This window comes from Electrophorus electricus, chromosome 7, assembly GCF_041902795.1.
Source record: "Electrophorus electricus isolate QZ-2024a chromosome 7, ASM4190279v1, whole genome shotgun sequence".
In the NCBI taxonomy this organism is placed as follows: Eukaryota; Metazoa; Chordata; class Actinopteri; order Gymnotiformes; family Gymnotidae; genus Electrophorus; species Electrophorus electricus.
The window spans coordinates 26,735,424-26,748,496 of NC_137503.1; the positions used below are offsets into that span (position 1 = coordinate 26,735,424).

At 38.2% G+C, this 13,073-nt stretch overlaps 2 protein-coding genes across 3 annotated transcripts in view; both read left to right on the forward strand.

The window, feature by feature from the left end:
* The first annotated feature begins 2,244 nt into the window (after window positions 1-2,244).
* Window positions 2,245-10,700, forward strand: mylk4b (myosin light chain kinase family, member 4b). Its single transcript, XM_081717607.1, has 14 exons — window positions 2,245-2,827; window positions 3,635-3,722; window positions 4,053-4,395; window positions 4,559-4,734; window positions 4,823-4,928; window positions 5,914-6,007; window positions 6,276-6,385; window positions 7,465-7,606; window positions 7,713-7,783; window positions 7,867-7,995; window positions 8,294-8,446; window positions 8,623-8,701; window positions 8,831-8,879; window positions 10,067-10,700. The coding sequence occupies exons 1-13, from the start codon at window positions 2,567-2,569 to the stop codon at window positions 8,873-8,875; spliced, it is 1,797 nt and encodes a 598-aa protein (XP_081573733.1). The 5' UTR covers window positions 2,245-2,566; the 3' UTR covers window positions 8,876-8,879; window positions 10,067-10,700.
* Window positions 10,701-12,816: 2,116 nt separating this feature from the next.
* Window positions 12,817-13,073, forward strand: part of gmds (GDP-mannose 4,6-dehydratase) — a 44,286-nt gene continuing 44,029 nt past the window's right edge. For both annotated transcript variants that reach the window (XM_026998903.3, XM_026998904.3), the window contains exon 1: window positions 12,817-13,054. In XM_026998903.3, the coding sequence (XP_026854704.2) occupies window positions 12,974-13,054 (81 nt within the window). In that variant the 5' untranslated portion in view covers window positions 12,817-12,973. The remainder of the gene's footprint in view (window positions 13,055-13,073) is intronic.

The following is a 13,073-nucleotide window of genomic DNA, read 5'->3' on the forward strand; positions in this document are numbered from 1 at the left end:
AATATTATTTTACTGTTAGTACGAAAAAGCTGATGCTATTTTACCAAATTTTTCCAAGTGCTTAGTTCTTTTACATACATATATATACACGTTCTTTGTTTTCCGTGATAAACTGCATTTGTGAAGTGGTTAAAAAGTTATTTTAGTTCTTGCTGCCCTCTAGTGGGAAACAAGTTTAAGTGCAACAAAAAAAACTTTTGTTGTAGTTTCTAAATTAATACATTGATTCATGTAATCACATGTATTATATATGGTATATTTTTGTATACAGGTTAGAGTGTTTCCGTAAGTGCAAAGATACCAAAGCTTAAAGACTCGGTTCATTAGTACTGTATCCACATTATAAACAGTTTTGCATAGTAAGCTCTTATTCTTTTTTTCCATAACAAAAGTACAAATGTTACCCAGCACTTTATGACCAAAGTTAGGCTTAGCGTTAGTTGTTTAATATTGTTTTTAACTTCCAATTAAGACACTTATCAGAGGTCTGTCAATTTTATGAAGGCTACCAGATAGTATATATGATGCTTCATGTTTTTAGTCCAGTACGTTTTTACAACTCCAGCAGTCTATGTTTTAACAGATGAATTGATTCTGGATGAGTTGGACAATAAACAACCAAAAGCTGACCAGGATTTGGTTTTCAAACTGAAGGGAGGTTTTAAATTCATCGAGTTTAGTAAGTATTCTTTTTGTATTACAAGTATGAAAAAAATAGAACTAATAACTTAAATTAAGAAGAAAATTGTTTATGTAACAATTAATGAAATGTTATTTCACCCTTTTCAATATTAACTCCTCTGAGGTCTGTCATGGAAAAAAACCCTTCTATCTATTTCTATAAACAGCATATGGTAGACACCTACTTCATATCTTCTGATTTATCCAGTAATGTAATCTTCAATTCAAAAGCATCTCCTTGAATGTCTTGACAGCTGTAATTCCAAATTTAATCACAAACATACACCATGCAAACATCTATATACTCAAGCACACAAAACAAAACAACACAAGTACTTACTGCCTTTTAATAAGTTCCTGTTGTCACAGGGGAACAGGGGAGCTCAGCACATTATCAAGTTCACATTCTAGGCAAGTCACAGATCCCCCAGGCACACTCCGTCCACTCAGAGACAAGCATCCGCCAGTCACCTGGGGCCTTTTAATGACCCGACCAGTCACATTCTGGCCCTAATTCATGAGATCCAGGCTATTATAAGATCATTGTGCTGCTGTGGTATGTTATCAGACACTGTTACACTGAGGTGTGACCAGAAGGGTTGACAGTATCTAACATGGACTGAACTTTATCTATTTACCCTAGAAAACTGTACAATTATCACATTATTATACATATCATTATACATATCAATATATTATACATATCAATATTTTGCTGGCAGCAGAATTCCCCACAAAATCCCAAACACCAGAACATTATATCAGGATAATAATCTGTAGGTCTAATAATATGAAGCCCTTCTTCTTAATTTAAAGTAAAATGTAAGTATAAACATATTCCATCATTAGTATAAACATATTCCACCAAAGTACTGGTTTCCATATAAGCATATAAACATCCTCTTTGACTGTGAGCCAAGGGTTAAATACCACTCCCATTTTTCTTCTATCCTGTTTATTCAGTTTTCCCACACACTTGCTCCCACCTGTCACACACCTTTCTTCCACTGTCACTATGATTAACAGCATGAAATGCTTCCTGTTAGGAATGAGAAGGACATCCTGAACATACACCCGTCTAACATGTCATAATCACAAAGCATGTTTTGTATTATTGCAAGTTAGTCATGTATCAGCCAAAACTCTTTAGCTAAACAGACATTTAAAGGCTAATGTGTTTACATGTGTGTGTGTGTGTGTGTGTGTCTGTGTGTGTGTGTGTGTGTGTGTTTCAGTATAAAATATCCCCTCTTCAACTCTTCTGCATCAAATCTTTTGTCACTGTTTTTTTTTTTTTTTTTTTTTTTTTTTTTTTAACCAAGCACAGCTCTAGTTGCGATATCTTAACACCTGCCTCAGGGCTTCACAGTGGGATCATGTCAAAGTGTCCCTTCACTCCCAGTGCCAGAGTATTCCGACAACTGTTACCACTCTGACCAATCAGCACAGGCCCATAGGCCACAGTATAAAGGCCTGTTCTGTGTGCTCAGAGCAGACAGAAGAGAGGGAAAAGGAACAGTGATGAAGCAGTAGACTGAGGTAGAGCTCCAGAGAAGCAGGAAACACATTCCTGTTTAAGACAGGTTACTATGCACTCCAGCACTCTTAAAGGCAGGTATTTCTTGAGTTTCCAAGGAGAGTGAGGTCTTCTGTGAGTGAATCTGGGTTTTTTTTTTTTTCTGTAACACTGGAGTTCTGGTCTCGTGATGTCTTTATGACCCAAAGCCTCTTCATCCTCTGAAGCATTCAAGCAATGGCAGTACTCTTGACAAAGTGGGCACTCGAAAGCCATCGCTGACTGCAGTGGGCAAACCCTTGACCCCAACTCCTCAGCTTCTCCTCTTTCAGCCCCTGACTGGGCTTCCTCTTCCTTACTGTCTCCCTGATGGAGAGCCACATTAACACACTGAGAGCCCAGATGGACCGACTCCTTACCCTGCAGGAGGTGGCCTTGAGCCAGCTGGATGCGATCACGTGCACCAGCTGGGAAGACATAGAGCGGCTGCTGAGCAGAATGTGCGTTGCCATGGAGAGCACCACTCTGGAGCAGACTGAGCAGCAGGCTGGCAGCTCCTTTTCTGCAGAGCTTAAACACTTCCAAACACATGGGCCCTTCAAAAGCCCAGCTATGTGCATTGATGAGAGGGTAGGTCCCCCACATGGAGGTAAAGATGAACTGATGGATAGACAGATGTGGTTAAACAGATGAATACATTTTTATAACCACATTGGATACTTACAAGACAGGACTTTCATCATGAGGCATTTTGTGCTTCATGATGAAAGTAATCTCGGCAACATCTGGAGAAACATCTGACTTGGAGCAGATTAACTGTCCAGAAGCTGTTATAAAATTAAAATGACTTTGACAAGATAATATGGTAAATTATAGGCTTTGTGTATGCGTGTGTGTGTTGTATGTTTTTTGTATATAACTGTGTTGTGTCTGCGAATATATGTTGCATTTTTGTGAGTGCATGTGTGTGTTTGTGTGTTCTTGTGTGTGTTTGTGAGTGCATGTGTGTTTGTGTGTTCTTGTGTGTGTTTGTGAGTGCATGTGTGTGTTTGTGTGTTTTTGCAACAGTGTCTGATGCCTATCTTTTTCTTTGGAGGATTTTTTGCAGTTGCCTTTTCAACCAACTTGTGTCCTTGTGTTTGGATGATTGAAAAATACACCTAAACTAAACTTTTGAGTTGCTATGTTATGGTTTATTCTTTTATTGTCTTCAAGAGAATGTCAGTTGGATGGTAGAGTCAAGTATCATGTCATTTATAATTTATGGGCAGGAAATGAATGCGTACTTTATCAAATTATGATGGTTGGGATGTTACAAAGGATGTTCAGTGGCCCAACAGAAATATACATAAATCTTTTGAAATATCTAAATTAATATTTGAATCCATGATGGCAAAATGACAAGGTTTGACTTCCTTTCTCTTCATTTCTGTCCAGCTGAAAGGGAAGCATGGTGCAGAGAAGCCAAATGTTTGCTTGGAGGGGCTCAAATCTCAGAAGAAATGTCAACTTCCAGATGAAGCAGGTAATGTAATCACACAGTGACGCCATCCCAGTTCAGCTGACGCACTGTGAGTTTGTCCACCGCATATCTGTGGCGATTGGTATGTTGTTGCGAAGCATTTGGACTGCAGCTGTTGCATCTCTTAGAGCATTTGAAACCAGTGGAGCTTCTTTCCAAGCTTATGCACCTGGTAGTCATGAACATTATTGTGTTGTGAAAATGTGAAGGTTCAAAGCAGTGTCTTAACAAGTCTTACACCATTAGTCACACATAGTATGGTAAAAATGTCCTTGAGATTGATCTCCAGATACTCCTCAAAAATATATAAAATTTATCTGTATGGTTATTCAGATCCACCCCAGGCTGAGAAGCTCCACCAGCAGAACACTCAGCTTGCCCAAGGTAACAGTGAGCCTACCAGTGAGCTTCTGGCCTTTTTCCAACATGAAGAAAAACTACAGGAAAGACGGAAAGAAGAGCTGCAGGCAGCGGAGGAAAAAGAGGAGAGAGTGAAAGACGCAGATGTTCTTGCTGCCTCCGAATTGGTAGAGGGAGGAACAGAGTGGAGGGAGATTAACAAGCATGAAGAGAAGGAGGTGACAGGGAAAGAAGAGGACTCAAGTTTGCCAGACGTGCTTCCTCTGTTCCTCCCACCATGCAAAATTACTGGAAGCTGCACATGCTGCCAGGAAAGGTACTGCAGCCTCTCTTTCATTCAACAAGATCAGAATCAGCAATGGCCAAATCACTGAAACATGTTAGTCTTTAATTAATTTTATTCATCATACAGCGTGTCCACTTTCATTAGAAAATATATAGTTTCTTCTGTGTGTCTTCTTCTGCATGCATGTATGTAGCTCTGATGGTACTGTAAGGCAAGTCATAGGTGAAAATCTACAGAAAGACAACCTCACAAGCCAAGTGGAGGGCAGGCCAGAGGAAGCGGAGGAGAGTGAGGAAGAAGGGAAACCAGAACTAGAAGAAGAGGAGGGGAGGAAAGAAGGCAAGCCAATGGCTGAAGAATATATCATCGGTAGGGTATTGGTACATTAACCTTGGCTTACGGTTTTGAATTAAATTAAATTACGATTTATGGAGAAGCTCTTCGTTTTGTCCTCCAGATTGCTCACTTCCTCCTCCAGCACCATTTGAGCACCGCGTGATAACCCCAAAAACACACCGCATAGCTGCTTACTACACCATCAACAGAGAAGAAGTGCTTGGAGGGTGAGCAACAGCCAGAAAGATGAGATGGATGGTTACACAGATAAATGAGTGGGTGGGTGGATGGATATACAAAAACAAGTAAACAACTATTTATGGTAAACACCCAGTGATGAGTGCTCAGTTTTAAAGTTAATGAGGCATTAATTTTAACTGGTGCTGCACATTCAAAGTGTACAGGATATGAACCTTAACTAAATTCTTTAAAAAATTGAGTATGTACCCAGCACGGTTGTTCGGTGTCAAAACATTTATAGGTGTTCATTTGTTGCTCATTCTCCATGGGTAGTTCTTTTGAATTTCCCATCTCTCATGATATAAAATACTAGCATGTTTTATCTTGCCAGTGTTAACACTGTAGCCATAAATTCTGTGTTCATTTTTCACAAGGTATTGATTTGACTTATTTTGTTCATTTAAATGTTTGTCTGTTCACAGCAAGCAGGTACACAATGATATACTGGTGCAAATGGTAGAGAGCTGTTACACTGTGTGTAACAGTGAGAAGAGAGGAAGGAAGATGATGAAAGATATGAGAGAGAGAGAGAGAGAGAGAGAGAGAGAGAGAGAGAGAGAGAGAGAGAGATCTTTTTTTTCCAAATTGTGTGGTCTCTTGTGTCAGACATTACATTTTTACTGCAATGAAAGTAAATCTTGAAAGGTTGGGTGGAGTTTTCTGAATACGTCCCTCCCACACAGAGCATTAATGTGTTTAATTCTAGTCTATCACAACATGGTGCCTGCTAGAATTTATAGGAAGTAGGACATTCAATAAAGAACGGAAATGCAGAAGTTGAACTGAATAGATAGCAAATGTGACTAATGTAAATTGAGGCCCCTCAAAAGTATATAATTATTGTGAATTGATCATTCTTATACTGCCATATTTACATATAGTATATGCTATATATGTAATAAAAATTACAAGTAGGTATAAATAGAAGCTTTATAGTCATTTTTGACTGGTTTGGTGATTTTGTTTTGCTAGTGGGCGCTTTGGAATGGTGCATAAGTGTGTGGAGAGGTCTTCGGGGCTCACGTTGGCAGCTAAGATCATCAAGGTTAGGAGTCAGAAAGAGAAGGTAAATCATTTACAGATTTACAAGATTTTTTTGGTTAAAAGATATGTCCCTGATGGTACTGCATAATACACAGATCCCAGTTGGTCTCAAAGTAAAAGAAGCAGAACACAAGAACAACACAGAAAGAAGTTTAATATGTTTAACACATAAAGTAACCTCTTTAATGAAGTCTTATTGCAGAATAGTTTATATCCGTATACATTTCATTTGTACCCAATATACAATTCCTCGCCAACAGCATATGTTTGCATCTGATTTGCTTTTTCAGGAGGTGGTAAGGAGTGAGATTGAGGTTATGAACCAGCTGAACCATGCTAACCTGATCCAGCTCTACGCAGCTTATGAGTCTCGCTATGATATTACTCTCATTATGGAGTAGTAAGTAAAACACACTCCCACACACTCATAACCTCATATGTGCACACATTCATGATTTGCTTAGTTTTAGTCATGTCAAAGCAATTATTAAATCTTCATCTCAAATATATAAAAATATTTTATATATTATTAGAAGAGACTTCTTCTTAAAACAAGACCCAAGAAAGTCTTCCATACATTTATTTCTAGCAGGGTCAATTAGTGTAATGATCCCTGAAGCATTCTACAGAACTAACGTCAATGTACTATTACTCACCAAGAAATTGCTAAATAGTTTTGAGCTAATGTATTTATCTGACCTGTTCAAGCAATATAATCTGAGCTGGTCTCTTCGATCATTAAGTTAACCATGCCTAAGGTCAACACTAAGCATAGAGGTGGAGCACTTAGCTTCTCTGCAGCTTTTAGATAGAACCAGCTTCCGCAGAACCACAAACGTGCCACAAACTGGCACATATTTAAAAGAGAATCACTTTGCTTTCCCAGCTGATGAAGGACCAAAACATCTGAAAAATCCTGTCTCTCTAAAAACCTCGCGTACGTCACTGCAATTTTGACTATATCCACACCTTTTACTAAAATACCCTACAGTTACTTCCTGGAATCTCCTTCGTATATTTACACCTCTGTATAAACATAGATTTAAAAAAAACTGTGAATATAAAAAGTCTACACACTGCTGTTAAAATGATAGGTTTTTGTGATATAAAAAAAATTAAATCAACATAAATCACGTCAGACCTTTTTCTTCTGCTGTGAAATATACCTAGAAATTAAAGTGAAAAACAATCAGAAACATATTATGGGAATAAATTCAGTAACCTGGTTGTATAAGTGTACACATGCCTGAACTAATATTTAATTGAAGCACTTTTAGATTTTATCACAGCATTCAACATTTTTAAGAAGCCTTTTTGTTTCTGTTTTAATCAACTGTTTTTTATGTTTCTGTCATTTCTTTAATTTGTAAAATACTTTTAATTTCCTTGTGTTTTGCTATATAAATACACCTGTCTTGCTTTGCCTTTGTGTGTGTGTGTGTGTGTGTGTGTGTGTGTGTGTGTGTGTAATGATCTCAGTGTTGAGGGAGGGGAACTGTTTGATCGCATCATTGACGAGAACTACAAGCTGACTGAGTTGGACACAGTGCTGTTCATTAGGCAGATCACTGAAGGTCTTGAGTATATGCACAAGATGTATATACTGCACCTGGACCTGAAGGTAACACAGTCTCATTACCCAGCAGCCACACACCAGCCATATGCAAATGAGCACAGAAGATGGCAAATGGTGCTTCTAATGAATAAGGACCCTCGCTTTTTTTCAGCCAGAAAATATACTTTGTGTGAGTCGAGAAACGAATAAAATCAAGATCATTGACTTTGGACTGGCAAGAAGGTTAGTATGTTGGTGAAGATGTTCTTGCTTTCACTCTCATTCTCTTTCTCTCTTCACTTATACTCACACTCATTTTTTTTCAGATATAAACCCAGAGAGAAGCTAAGAGTGAACTTTGGCACACCTGAATTCCTGGCTCCTGAGGTGATCAACTATGAATTTGTTTCCTTCCCAACAGACATGTGGAGCTTAGGAGTCATTACCTACATGCTGTGAGTTCCAGTGTTTAGTCTTCAGATTTACCTGTAGTGCCTAAATTTGTTATAAAATTAGGTAAATGGAATACTTTCATAATTTTTCCTAAGTGGAATATTTGGAAGATAACACACACACACACACACACACACACACACACACACACACACACACCAACTTCCTGTATTATTTTTATTATAGAGTTCAAAAAATGTACAAACACCAACACCACACTTTGGTGTGATGACTAAATCAGGTTTACCGTCAAATAGAATAGGTTTAGACAAATCATGCTTATGTTGAACATGTTTACAGACTAAGTGGTCTCTCCCCTTTCCTGGGAGATGATGATAACGAGACACTGAATAACATACTGGCATGTCAGTGGACCTTTGAGGGAGCAGAGTTTTCTGACATCTCTGATGAGGCCAAAGACTTCATCCAACGCCTACTTGTTAAGAGCAAGAGGTACTGTGTGTGTGTGTGTGTGTGTGTGTGTGTGTGTGTGTGTGTGTGTGCATGCATGTGTGTATGCGTGCGTGCGTGCGTGCGTGCCTGTGTATGTATGTGTCTGTGCGCGTGCACATTATTGTTCATTTGAAAGCATGATAGCTCATTTCAGGTGAATACCTTTTGTTCTGTAGCTGGAGAATGAGTGCGTCTCAGTCACTGAAACATCCCTGGCTGTCAAACCCTTCACTTCACTACCGTCTACATCAGAAAGTAAGTGATATCTCTCTACCTCTGGCCATCCCCTCTCTTTCCCCATCTTCTTCTTTCTCTTTCTCTCTTTTTCTCTTGTTTCTTTTAATATGCATTTGTGTTAATGTTAATTTATTTGTTTGGCCACAGAAGAATAAGTGCCACTCCAGACATGCTCCTCCGCCAGAGAGCTAAACAGGTAACATACTACCCTTTGACTTCCTACAATGTACTTAGACACAGACACACACGCGCACACACATACACACACACAAATTCACACACGCACACTCACACACTTATTCATTGCAGTGCTTAAGTATTTGGTGTTGAGCTACACTTCTCCCACCCTTTCAATGCTTGAATTCCTGTTTTGTACACCAGATACATTTTGCCTACCTGGAGGCATGATGGCAAACTGGACCAATGATGCTATACCTGAATGTCCACACAGCTGCTATACACCAAAGTGTGTAATTATTAGACATTTGCTATATTGAGCAGGTTACAGTGGAACTACCACATGAAGTAGAACTAACATCACATGCCTTATGTCTATTTGCTAGCTAAACACACCAGCCCACAAACTCCATGCTGTATTAGATTACTTGATGTTACATCCTGACCTCTATCTGATGATAGAAATTCCAGTAATTCTGGTGCTGCCTGATCGGGAAGTGGCTTTACAGTCATCTGGTTGCTCCAAAGACCACGCACACAGCTCTACTATAGTACATTAACCAACATTTATTAATTAAGTCTTATATATTGTTATACTGAATATACTATTTATTTTGTTTGTTTGACATTCACAAGTGCATGTAACATGTTGAATATATTAGTATTCCTATGTCAGTATACAGCTTTCAAAAATGAACACAATGTTGTACTGTATTTAACACTTGAATATATTTTCATTGCCAAAATAATACTAAAGACCTTCTGCATTACTCTGAGAACAAATGAATAAGAATTACATAATAAAGTATAGTGTAACTGGCTCCCTAATGTGTTGATGATTAGTCCATGTCACACATCCATCATCCACGTCAAGTTTGTTATTGATGCAAGATATAAGGATTGATGTAACTATACACTAGGAATTTTTGCCATCTTATTTCTATTCACCACAAATTGTACATGTGACATCAAATATACACATATTTTAAATAATCTGTTCTTACTAAATGCATAGACCAGTAGTTCTTATTTCTGGCATGCTTGGCTTCAGTTTTGCTCTGACTCAGCCCTTCTTGGGGTTGACATCCATTGCTGTAGATGTCTCCATGGGGCTGCTGATTTGAGACAGTCTATTCTGCTTCAAAATGTGGCTTCCATATTCACTGTACAGATCCAAGAATAACACACATCGATCTGTCTATTCAGTTTTTAGGGAACATGTGAACATGTACAGCTAGGTGCAATAGATTGGACTTGGAGCCGAACCTGTGGTGAAACATCCTCAGATGCAGCTGTCCTTGAGTTATGATAACTATGTGAGACCAGGGTGCTTCTTTGAGGTCCTCAAGGTAAATCTGATTTCACACTTACTGTCTGCTGAGTATTCAACTCGCCTTCAATGAAGGAAGCCCATTAATAAATAACTACCTATTATTGTTAGTTAGAGCTATTCATTCTTTTTGTTTTATATCTAAAATGTACTGGAAAAGCAAAGTTCAAACAGTATTGTGTATAATGTATATAATGTATAATTATGGGCAAAAAACCTTGACCTATGGCCTTTTTTGACATATGGCCTTTAAGGATTGTGAAAGGTAGTCTAAATCAGGTGAAAAATTGTTTGTGGCTGAAAATGCACATACTTATTTGAGATGGATGGTGTCTACTGAATGCACGCAACATTATGAACCATGAAACACGTTTTTTTTCAAATGTTGATTTATGTAATTTGATTTATTTTTCAGATTACGGTCTATATTGTAAAACACTTTCTTCTGTTTGGTTTGTGTAATAATGATGCAGATTAATGTAAATGTAATTAAGAAAATAAAGAGTCTAATGTTTCTGTTAAAAATAAACCTCATGCCATCCTCTTTCTCTGCATTACCATCAACAATGTCATATTACTTTTTGCCTAACTCCTATTTTCTTCAAACATCCACTCAGCTACAACCTATTGTGTGCTTGATATTCCTGTTTCAGACACAATAAGCCAAGGCTAAGATAACAACTGTACTCTGTACAGACTCTGACTTAACATGCCACTCCCAAATTTTACTCCCCATAATTTTAACATCCACCAGACGTAGAGCCTTATGTACCTAGAACTGCTACCAGATTTTAACATCCACGAGATGTAGAGCCTCATGTACCTAGAACTGCTACCAGATTTTATTCATTACCAGCAGCAGGTAGGCATGGATGATGCTGTTATCTACCTACTGCAGAAGGCACACGCACAGGCGCATTTATTTTTCAAATGCATTCAACACCATCCAATCTCTCAGATTTGGGGAGAAGATGGAGAGAATGCAGCTGGGAGCAAGCCGATCTGAAGTCTTGGTCAGTAACAATGGAACACCACAGGCAACTGTACTCTCACCTTTCCCATTCACCCTGTATACTACTGACTTCCAGTACAGGTCTGACCTATACCATCTTCAGAAGTTTTCTGATGAGTCTGCAGTGGTTGGATGTATCAAGGATGGTCAGGAGAGAGAATACAGAAATGTGGTTAACAGTTTTGTAGAGTAGTGTGAGATAAGACCAAGGAAATGGTGATGGATTTCAGGAGGAGGAGGACAACAACCAGTCCTATTACCATCAAGGATCAGGATGTTGAGCAGGTGGTAACGTACAAATACCTTGGTGTCAACCTCGACAATAAACTGGACTGGAAGGGCAACTCAAAAACTGTGTATAGGAAGGGGATGAGTAGACTTTATTTTTTGAGGAAGCTCAGTTCCTTTAATGTGTGCAGCAAGATGCTGACAATGTTCTACCAGTCTGTTGTCGTGAGTGCTGTCTTCTTTGCAGCTGTGTGTTTGTGAAGTAGCAACAGAGGAGGAGACACAAACAAGCTCAACAAACTGATCAGGAAGGCTGGCTCAGTCCTGGGCTGCTCTCTGGACTGTTTTGAGGTTAAAAGGTTAAAAGGAGTACAGTTAACAAACTCACGGCTATCCTGGATAATACTTTACACCCCCTCCATAATCTACTGGCTAGACAGCGGAGCACTTTTAGTCACAGACTCATTCAGCTCCACTGTAGCTTCAAGTTTCAAGTTTGGTTTATTTGTCATATACATAGTCATGCACAGTATAACTCGCAGTGAAATGGTTGAGTAAGGAGTGGTACAGGAGATCATTCGTACCAACTGTGATCACACTGTACAATTCTTCTTTTTATGCCGAGACGCTACTGAGTGGTATTGAGTACTAGAACCATACTTATTATTATTATTATTATTATTATTATTATTATTATTATTATTATTATTATTATCCACTCTTTTGTTATTTTCTTTTGCATTCACTGCACACCTAACTGAATGTTTGTATTGCACTGTCACTTTACCTGTTAGACTGTAAACAGTGAATGATCGGAATGATTGTATACCTTACCATTCTTACACTTTGCACAAGACATACATACTATATTTTTGTAACTTAGTTATTTTACATTTCTTATTTTTATACATTGAACACACACACACACACACACACACACACACACACACATACACACACATATATATATATATATATATATATATATATATATATATATATATATATATATATATATATATATATATATATATATATATATACACTATAGATAGATAGATAGATAGATAGATAGATAGATAGATAGATAGATAGATAGATAGATAGATAGATAGATAGATAGATAGATAGATAGATATACTTCGTTTCTTTGTTTGTTGTTGTTATTTTTTGTATTTTGTTTTTACCTTGAGCTACTGCAATATGTCAGTTTTCCCCTGGGATTATAAAAGTGATCTATGTATCTATATATTACAATTTCCATTCTCTTCTTTCTATATTTATAACCTATAGTAGGCGCTGTGTAATTTGGAAGAGGTGAAGTAAAACTAATCTTCCTCTTCCTCTTCTGGCGGATGGCGGACTTTTCGCTGATTGGATGCTCGCAGGTGGTTCCTGATATGTCACTTGCACATCTGGAGTTTCGCGTGTGTCTACGTTGCGTCTGCTGATAGTTCCTGGAGAAACGCTCGGTAGCTGACTGATTAATTTAGACCAATACAACCGAAAGCTCACACTACAACAGACCAAACTACGATATACAATGGCTCATTGCACAGGAATGACGAACTGCAAACAAGAGAAGCCAAGAAGAGTCGCTATTATCACGGGGATCACCGGGCAGGTAACGTTACGCTAGGCTC